This window comes from Miscanthus floridulus, chromosome 4, assembly GCF_019320115.1.
Source record: "Miscanthus floridulus cultivar M001 chromosome 4, ASM1932011v1, whole genome shotgun sequence".
Taxonomy (NCBI): domain Eukaryota; kingdom Viridiplantae; phylum Streptophyta; class Magnoliopsida; order Poales; family Poaceae; genus Miscanthus; species Miscanthus floridulus.
The window spans coordinates 108,132,553-108,142,872 of record NC_089583.1 but is presented as its reverse complement, the minus strand read 5'-3'; the positions used below and the strand labels follow the sequence as shown (position 1 = coordinate 108,142,872).

Here is a 10,320-nt window from a genome sequence, read left to right as displayed (position 1 = left end):
GCCTTCCTAAAATTAAGATTATACAGATCAATATGACAAAAGAATCAATAAAAAGGCGAGCAAGGCTGCAATGGGTTTTATACAAGTTTTTTGAAACCCAAATGGATTTTATGTGGACCACCCAATATGCAGCCCACCCCAATCAGGACATCACTTATATACTACTCCCTCCGTTCCAAATTATAAGACGTTTTAACTTTTCTCGATACATTGCTTTAACTATGTATGCAATAGCAAAATCTATGTGTCTAGAAAAGTCACGTCTTACAATTTAAAATGAAGTACCCAATGGAGTAAACTGGAAGCAGACATCCTACTAACTTAACCTGTTCCGATTCAATAATTATACGCTATATTTTGTTCCGACAAACAAATGCATCCAGCAGTAGCACCCAACAATACATTTGTTATCACAATTACATGAGCAAGTACAGATAATACCGGAGGTTAGCTTGTCCTTTGGGGATTCTGATCCTGCAAGCACAACCCTAGACTACCACAAACACTACACTACAATGAAACCTAAGAGTTTACAAGAATGTCACAGCCCTTGTTGAAGCCATATGCATAGAATGTGGAGCAGTAGAATGCAATTTACACCGAATCGACCACTTCAACTTGCTGTTGCGCGAGGTACCTTTCCCTCCGCTCTTTCTGCAATGAACACATGGAACAATGGCTCTTAGCACTGGACAAAATACATGAACCAGATGGAACCAGAAAATTTCATGTCAGCTGAGAGGTAATACCCATTCATCGATGACGAGCCCTTCACCAACAATTTTTGGGCCATTTTCTTCTGGAGGTTTCTTCTGTGCCTCAAGTGCAGCTTCTGCCTCAGCTATTTGATTGTTGACCTTTTCCAGTTGCTTTGAGAAAGAATGAACGAGTGAGATTATTAAATTCCAGTATCCAACTAAGTAATCACAAACACAAAATATTGCTGTTATGATTTGCTTACAGGGCTTTGACCGTTTACATCCAAGAAAACAACATTCAGGATCTTCTCAACAGCAGCTTGATCCTTCTGCTCATCAAACTGCATCAATAAAAAAAAGTTCAGTCCTTCAAACATAAAAATGAACTAAGTCCACAAAAAAAAGTCCTCCCAATTGGGGACAAAGTTGCTCGCACATGACAAACAAAGATTGCAGCAGGGGGTCAGGATTCTTTTTCTCAAACATGCAGAAGAACTGCATATGTTTGTATAGAAGACAAAGAGACACTGGTCCCAAAACACAAACTCTTCCAAAGAAGTAACACCTCTCAGAAAACACACCACCCACCCACAGACATGAACACACCTCAGCAAGACACGCTACAAATAACAGTAACACGACACACAGCATACAACTAAACTGAGCCCCTTCATAAGTTAGGTTTCTGAAACCCTGTAGCATATGCATCTCGATAATATTATGTATTGGATCAAGGAACAAAAACATGAATTGTCCCATGTTCAAACTCAAAAGACCAAATGCAGAATGGGCCAGATTTGTAAGATGCAAAATATTAACAAATTGTTCACCTAGGAGTTGAATCCCCAAAACTATGTGTCATATTACAAAATTCATACAATACTGAAACATGTTTGGAAAAATAGAGAGAATGGACATAGAATCTATGCAAGTAAACAGGACTGAAAGGTGGGAATACATTAGAAAATAGAGACAATGCATGCTCATGCATGAGCACTCTGCTCTGTACAAGGGGCATGAAAAAAATCAACCAACCTAGGAGGAACTAGGTGGCATTGTAGAAAAGAAGAAATAAGCACCAAATGCCTAGGGATGAAAACGGTACGGATATTTTCCGACCGTATTCGAAACCGAATCCGTTTAGAGGGGTTGAGATTTGTCCGTATCCGAGTCCGAATATCCAACATCCGATACCGTATCCGTATCCGAATACTCAAATCGCATATTTATGATGTTGATATCCAATCGTATCCTATCCGACATAGTTGACACTATCCGTATTCGAATTCGAATCCGGACAGAAATATGAAAACAAATGTAATATCGGTGATATCCGTCCGTATCCGATCCGTTTTCATCCCTACAAATGCCTAGTTGAAGAGAACTTAAACCTGGATGGTGGGGTGCACACCCACATCTCCCACCAGATGAGCTAGGCTCAGTTCCCTTTGTACAAGGGGTATCACATAAAAGGCTCTAAAAATGGCAACTACATGTGATTTTGCATTATGTCATGAAATATATTACACAAACTGCAGTAAGGGTGACATAGACTTCGTAGGCACATAAGGGTTCAGCCCAAACACCTCCCCTGTGATGAAATTACAGGCAGATACCATAAATTTTCATTATGTGGTAACCATTAACCAACCTTAGCAACCCTTAGTCAAACCTAGCAGGCCCTAACCACTAAACCGTGTAGCAAATTTACGGTGTTTGGTTTGCAGGAATAGAGTGATTAGTAAATTATTTCATCCTAACTCCGAACATATCTTGTTTGGTTTTAGGAATGAAATAAGTTAGTCCTTCACGCCTTGAAACATCCATAAGCTTAAGTCTTCTATTATTACTACAATAAAGGAACAATAGTGTCAACCTACCAAAATCATACCCATGAAGGACCAATCCACCCTAGGTGAGGAGGTTCCCAAAACCAGATACCTGATAAATTAGTTTCCCAATGTTGTGGGCCTATTTGAGCCATAACCTCAAAATAGGACTTCCTGCCCAGCTCATCCTATCAAGGTGTATGTCAACACCATGTCCCTCTTACCACTACACAACCTTCCTTTTCATCATGAACAAGACCTATATTTGGGAGATTTTTCTTACTTAGCCTCCATGAAGATGAGAAGGGCGGGCCTGGTGCAAGCGGTAGAGCCTTACCGCCTGTGACAGGAAGGTCCCGGGTTCGAGTCGCGGTCTCCTCGCATTGCACAGGCGAGGGTAAGGCTTCCCACTGACACCCTTCCCCAAACTCCGCACAGAGCGGGAGCTCTTTGCACTGGATACGCCCTTTAGCCTCCATGAAGATGATGCATAGAGTGACCTCCCACCTAGGACATCACTTATGAGTTATGACTAAGGCCCTCACCTCTACAGTTTCCACACTCCCCCACCTCTTTCACCAGCCATGATTTTGGTAGAAATAAAATAAAAATGCAGGAAAATCTACTAACCAGTTCTGGTGCATAATCCATTGGTCCCTTCACCTTCAAGCTCAAAATCTTGAATTTGACCTTGCACTTCTGTAGAACATTCTCATTATTCTCTGGGTGCTCCACAAACTTGAAAACTGAAGTTAGAAAGAAGAAAAGATAAGCACCAAAACAGAACACTGGGAAGCCTTGTTATTCAAGTAGAGATCCAAGGTCACAGCAGTTTTACCAGTTGCTATAATAGTCTCCCCAGGTGCAAGGACGGCTCCAGGGGGGCGCATGAAGCAACCCATTGGTGCAGTTGTTTGAAACTAATGATTCAAATATCAATTACCAGTCAAAAAAATTATTAAAAACAAAACTAGTGTTCAACACTGCTGATTCAACACATACTCTGTTGGAACAGAGCTATTCAATGCAATATGACATACAAACCTTAAATGCTACATGAAACTTGCTTGTATTCTTTATCCTAATTGCGCTTTTGACCTGCTTTCCTGGTTCATCTGCACAAGGTAAGACGGATATCATTAGCTTCTCTTCACAAAATAGTAGATGTCAGAGAATTACAGGGTTGAATGGAAATCTTTCCAGGTCGTTGCTGTTTCTCACGGTAATTAGAACATAAGAGCACAAGTGATTATGTGAACATGAAGCATAAATTAAATGGAGCCTGGGAGTGATTTAACCAATCAAGCATTTTTCTTGTCCATCGAATAACAACTATCTGATTCTAGATGACATTACAGCTTCAATATAGTAACGGGGCATTCGATGGTAATTTTAAATAGTTCATTTGGTGCTGCAGCCTGTCCCAGATAAGTAGGCTTCGATACGCCATATTTGGATGTTGTCTGATCTATTAATCGCTTTACTAGAAACAGAATAATACAATTTTACAAAACATGGTGACCTATCATAACTACCTTACTCAACTAATGGTGTGTCGCAAAATGACAACACAGCATTACCGAACAGAATCTAAGAACATAGTCAGATCATCAGAAAGGTGAAGCAAATTTGTACAATAGGCATGTTTCAATTGTATATGTCCTAGTGTCCTACCACAGCAGACATGAGAAATAAAGACTATGTTTCATTTGCATGTTCAGCCACAGCAAACTTGTGCATCGATGCATCAGCAACCAACCAAATAAAACTGCAAGATAAAGTAGATCATAATCCCATGCCCCCCATCGACCAGGGTAGGAGTTCTATCGGCCAAGTGCAGATAGCAAACAAGTGTTGCAAACTGGCAGTTGGTTACACTGACATACCACATTAAGGCTACACACATAGTACTACACTTTATCACACCAGAATTCCACCTCCAGAATCTTGTTGATTCTAGTTTTTTACTAAAAAAATCATTAATGGTACTTCGCACTGGAGCTTGTACACAACAAGTGTTCACTAGGATTTAGATCCAACTCCTAGATTGTGATGACATCCTAGCCTCTACACCAAGATCAAGAAAACCGGGTGGGACACTGAAGCCCGAGATGTAGTCCAACGCGCCAACAGCCAACAAACAACCCCCAATGAATAAATTCCGAGAATCAAGCAACCCATTCGCCAAATCGCCCTACAAGACCGCGACTTCCACCGCGGATTCCGACTTCGGAATAGCTAAGCTCGCACAAAAATGCAAAACTAATAAATGATTGCACAAAAAGACACGGCGGAGGTTTCAGGCATCCGACGCAAGCAGATCAGGCACAAATGGCAACTTCCCAGACTACTCGAGAGGAGATCCCATAAATGAAAGAAGCAGTTGCTGAAAGGAAGCTTTAGTTTCTCGCGTGCTTACATGGGAAGTACAACTTATTAGCCGGATCGAGCCGGAGGCGGCGGCGCGCTGGCAGCAGCGACTTAGCCACTGACGAGATCGACCCCGCCGATGCCGCCTGCACGGCTCCGTCCCCAGCGACCGGAGCCTCGTGGCCGTACCTGCCGGCGGAGTGGTGGTGGATCCCGGACGACGACGACGACTGCGGAGGCGCGGACGCCGGCGCCCCGCCCGCCTGCCAGAAGGGCATGTGGCAGAGGTTCCAGAGCTTCCCGCCGCCGGAATCGCCTCCGGCGGGCGCGTGCCTCTCCTCGCCGGAGATCGCCATTAGGGAAGTTAGCAGTGTACCGCACCCGGTACGGACGGAGAGGCTCCGCTGTGGTCCAGGCCGCCTGCTCTCACACTCTCCCCGCTCTTGTAGAGTGATAAAGTGATCTCCTTTTCTTACCGTTTCACCTCCCAGCTTTCGCTACAGTGCGTTCCCTGCATCCTTGATCTCGCCCCTTTTATCGCGTCTTTTCCGGTTGACTTTTATTTGATGGCCTGCGGACTGCGGCTTTTATGCTTGCTGCAGCTAGCTACAGTGAAGCCAATCATGGGCCCGTGATGGCTGATGGGTCTGTGTGCGCCACCGCCAGTCCCCCACCGGATGAACTAGGAAGGAGGTGACAGCAGTGAAACTGTGAAAGCAGACATGCTTGCGCCCCATTGCAGCTCCCAGCACCAGCATGCCTTGTCAAATCTTCTCCGGCGATGATGGCCGGTGCAGGGGCGACGCCATGTGCATCCGCGTTCCGTGGTGGTGCACAGGGCCACAGACATCACACAGCTTACGCCTTGTTTAGTTCCTAAATTTCCAAAAAAAAAAATGCTATAGTACCTATCACATCAAATATTTGTGGCCCGTGCATAGAGCATTAAATGTAGACGAACAAAAAACTAATTGCATAGTTTGGTGGAAAATTGCGAGACGAACGTTTTGAGCCTAATTAGTCCATGATTGATCACTAATTGCCAAATAAAAACGAAAGTGCTACAGTAGCCCCAAACTCCTAACTTCCTGAAACTAAACACGCGCAGCCTTATTTGATAGCTACAAGTCCTGTTACCCCATATTCAGCTTGTTCGGTTTGTTTTTCAGTCAGAACAGTGTTTTTCTCTTACAACAATTTAGCCAGTTTCAGACCAGATTCAGCAAACCAAACGGGACCAAGATTGCTTCAAAAGTACATGCGCAACAGCATGAGTGCAACGCCATCAAATTTCTTCTAGGTTCAGGGTTATACATGTGGTGTTTGACACGATCACCATCAATTTTCTTCTAGGTTCAGAGTTGATTGCGACTAGGGTCCGTTGCTTGCTGAATCTTGGCTGAAATTGGTTGAAAACACTGTTCTGGCTGAAATGTTGTGAGAGAAAAACATGGTTCCGGCTGAAAAAAGAAGCCGAACAAGCCGGATATGGGGTAAGTCGAACGGGGCCTAAATACATCTGGTGTTTGACATGTTCAATTACAAGTTCAAGGGCAACTCGCACCAGCTAAAGACGATTGTGAATTTTGGTGAGCCAACAATGGATGAGGTAAGATAAACGGAAATGATTAGGTTAGTACACCCGGACGGTGCTTTTCATCAGACGCATTAACTCGGCGTCAGATCTAAATGTGCGTTTGTCGTTTGGGCTTCTCTACACAGGTCCACACACCGAATCACTCGCTTGTTCTCACCCATAAGGAGTCGCTTGCTGTGCCGCTTCATCTCTGTGCTGCCACCTTCGCCAGCACCTCTGAGGCATAGTGCTTGACCTCTGACCCTCCTAGGCGCGACAGCATTGTGGCAGAACCTCCTAAATTATAGGACCCACATGCACTTGTCACTGTCCAATGACCTTTGACAACAATGCATATGTTCCTGGTAACTTAAGAAGTCTGTCGGGTGTCCTCGAGGAACCCCGAATCATCCACGATTTCCGAGCATGATCACATTACAGAGTCATTGCAGTATTACAACATTTATTCAATTATCGACACCAGAGTAAAAACAGCGGAAGTCTTACGATAACATAGTTTACAAACCAGTTGTTTCAAACCTTACAAACTAAGTTCGATAATTATTACAAACCATAGTAGTAGTGGAGTGACATCATTAACATATACATAACACACAAAATAAGCATTCTGCCCAAGGATCACACATTTACTTCTCATCGTCAGAACGAACGATAGTCATGCAGCACGATCCAAAACAGATCTGCTCATGAGGCTCACCTGCAACAAGGGTCAACGAACCCTGAGTATAAAAGTACACAACAAGACTTAACCGAAATATTACTGATAGAACTCAGGAATGCAGGCTCAGGGATTCAAGGTATAGCTTTAACAATGATCAAAGTTCTTGTGCATAAAAGCTCTTTTAACAACATTCTTTATAAAGAAAACTTCTTAAGAATTATATACAAAGCTAACACGATCCGCACTGAGATCATGAAACTTCATATCCAACACCTTCACAAGCCTTATTCAAGTTCCAGTTATTAATACTACGATGATGAACAGTGAGTTGAGTCTCCATAATCGAGGAGCAACGATGATTCGAACCGATTATTAATCCAGCTGGGGATTTCAGACCACACGACATATGCAGGTCCCCGACCTACATATACCAACCTACCCTCGGATCCTCTAAAACAAGAACAGGGTCCGCGCCATCCGAGAATATAGTACTCCACCATTTCAGCCCATGGCCACGTGGGTACACGCTATTCCTGCCATCTCTCCACTCTCAGTGCGCGAGTAGCCATTCTCATAATAGAATAGCCGAGTAAAGGCTTACCGGAGTATGTGGTTAGTACTACAAATTCTCACCTCATGCAATTCAACAACGGACGTGCCTTAATCGACACAGGCGGAAAGACCTCGCTCACAAGACCTCCATGTCTTGTGGCTCACACACACCGAGTCCGTCCGGTCTAGATTTATTACTCCACATTCCCATATCACATGCTAACATAATTAACCAATGTCCCATTTAAAACTTGTAGGTGGCAGGTAGTCACTCGACTTTCATCGTTCTACGCATAGCTAAGCAAAACTAGGCATATACGAGTTTAAAACTGGTAACAAGGTAGATATGGAAAAACAAGGTTGGTAATGCACCAATTAGGTTTTTACTTAACTCCTCATCACTTAATGCAGTAAAGGAAAGCAAAAGCGAAATCAATTTGTAAAACACAAGGTAGGTTTAGATGCATCCGGGGCTTGCCTTCCGTTGACGGAAAAGTCCAATTCAGGAGTCGCACCACAAGTATTTGATCCTGACCTCAACAGACGGATCAACCTCCTCCGCAACTTGATTAACTGCTATGTGTTCACCTTCATTCACTACACGTAGTAACAATGACATGTTTAACATGATGCGAGATACAAAATATGATGCTCGATGATGGATGCCAATTAACAACTAATTAAACATATTCATAAAACTTATTTCAATTGCCAAGGATCATTACCAACTAATGACACAAAGTCATCACTCAATTAAAAATTCAATCCAAACCTAAATCATTAGAGGTTAATATTTGCTTTTATGAATTAATTATTTAATTCAAAATTATGAAATAAATCAACTTATTTCAATTGAGCTCAAAATTTTTGTAAAGGTTCACCACATGATAACTAAGTGGAAAAACAATTTTCATAATTTTTGGATAATTAATTAAGCCTAGAAAAATCATGAAAACTCATTTATTAATTAATTGAGCTAATTTTTATCACATTCAAAAATTACTGAAAAGTATCATTTTATATTTTTCCTAAATAATATACATCACAGAGAGGTCACACAAAAATTTTCATAATTTTTGGAGCTCTAAATAAATCTACACAAAAATAACAAATTACAACACTATTCAATCATATCTGAAAAAGGAAAATTTCATTTTCAAACCACCTGCTCACACAAACAACTTGGGAAGAACCAGGAGCTCACACAAACAACTCAGAAAAGAACCTAGAGCTCACACAAACAACTCAGGAAAGAACCTTGGAGCTCACACAAACAACTCGGAAAAGAACCTGGAGCTCACACAAATAACTCGGAAAGAACTGGAGCTCACACAAATAACTCGGAAAAGAACCTAGAGCTCACACAAACAACTCGGAAAAGAACCTGGAGCGCACACAAACAACTCAGGAAAAGAACCTAGAGGTCACTACAAACAACTCGGAAAAGAACCTGGAGCTCACATAAATAACTCAGAAAAGAACCTAGAGCTCACACAAACTACTCAGAAAAAAACCTAGAGCTCACACAAACAACTCAGGAAAAGAACCTGGAGCTCACACAAACAACTCGGAAAAGAACCTAGAGCTCACACAAATAACTCGGAAAAGAACTTGGAGCTCACACAAACAACTCAGAAAAGAACCTAGAGCTCACACAAACAACTCAGGAAAGAACCTGGAGCTCACCCCAAACAACTCGGAAAGAACCAGGAGCTCACCCCGAACACACTGGAGCATAAAGCTAGATCGGAAGAACAACGGATGAGTGGTTCGACGTGCACAGGAAGCACTAGTAGCTCACCTGCAACAAGGTATTAAGCACCACGGCATCAAGGCAAAGCTGGAGGTACACTGAGCAAGAGCAATGGCTCACTAGGAGAGCGCTGGCCACGATGGCGTAAGCACGATGGTGAGGTTGCCGGACAAGAGGAAGAAAGGCGCGCACAGCGGGTTCTCGGTGGAATCAGGCACCAAGACTCGGTTGGCTAGGTGCACAAGGAGTAGGCAGAGCTAGGAACAAGCTTTAGCTGAAACGGTGGAGGCACTACTGGCGATAGTAAACGCACGATAAAGCAGCGGCGATGGTGACTGGAAAACAGAGGAGGAGAGTAGAGAAAAACGGCGACGGTGAAGTCCTTATAGAGCGGCTCAGAAGCAAGGAGAAAACCACGTAGGAGCCTTTCCCATGCCAGCGCAAAGCCAAGGGCAGCCACCGGTGCGTCTGGAAGCAGAAGGAAGACCGTAGACGGTGAGTTGGCTTCCGCGGGTACTGTTCATCAAAATTACCAAAACTGCCATTCAATTTAAAAATCCAAATTACTCCCAAATTTATGTAACAACTCAAAAATGTCCAAAAATAAAAGTTGCTCCAAATTTAAAGTTCTACAACTTTGCTTTTATAACCAACCCCTAATTCATTCTATATTTTGAAATGCAAATTTGAATTCAAAAAGGGAACATTTAAAGAATCTTGCCTTTTCAAATTACTTCAAATTTTTCATAACAACTTTGAAATCTCCAAAAACAAACTTTGTATAACTTAACAAGCTCTACACTTTTGCTTTTAGGCTCAACCCCAAAATATACTTAGATTTTGAAATGGGTTTTCAGGGT

At 42.7% G+C, this 10,320-nt stretch overlaps 1 protein-coding gene across 1 annotated transcript; it reads right to left on the bottom strand.

Moving 5' to 3' along the window:
* Window positions 1–311: 311 nt before the first annotated feature.
* On the bottom strand, window positions 312–5,516 carry LOC136552533 (vesicle-associated protein 4-1-like). Its single transcript, XM_066544097.1, has 7 exons — window positions 4,947–5,516; window positions 3,572–3,642; window positions 3,366–3,447; window positions 3,158–3,273; window positions 962–1,039; window positions 750–869; window positions 312–654 (listed from the first exon to the last, which is right to left on the bottom strand). The coding sequence occupies exons 1-7, from the start codon at window positions 5,251–5,253 to the stop codon at window positions 595–597; spliced, it is 834 nt and encodes a 277-aa protein (XP_066400194.1). The 5' UTR covers window positions 5,254–5,516; the 3' UTR covers window positions 312–594.
* Window positions 5,517–10,320: the final 4,804 nt, after the last annotated feature.

What these genes read in the sequence shown, in the direction of transcription:
- LOC136552533 (XM_066544097.1), bottom strand. Translation starts at nt 5,253, where the DNA reads ATGGCGATCTCCGGCGAGGAGAGGCACGCGCCCGCCGGAGGCGATTCC. An exon ending in GGAGACTATTATAGCAACTG is followed by an intron (nt 3,274 to 3,365) that starts GTAAAACTGCTG and finishes TTCTAACTTCAG; the next exon opens with TTTTCAAGTTTGTGGAGCAC. An exon ending in TGGATTATGCACCAGAACTG is followed by an intron (nt 1,040 to 3,157) that starts GTTAGTAGATTT and finishes TTATTGATGCAG; the next exon opens with TTTGATGAGCAGAAGGATCA.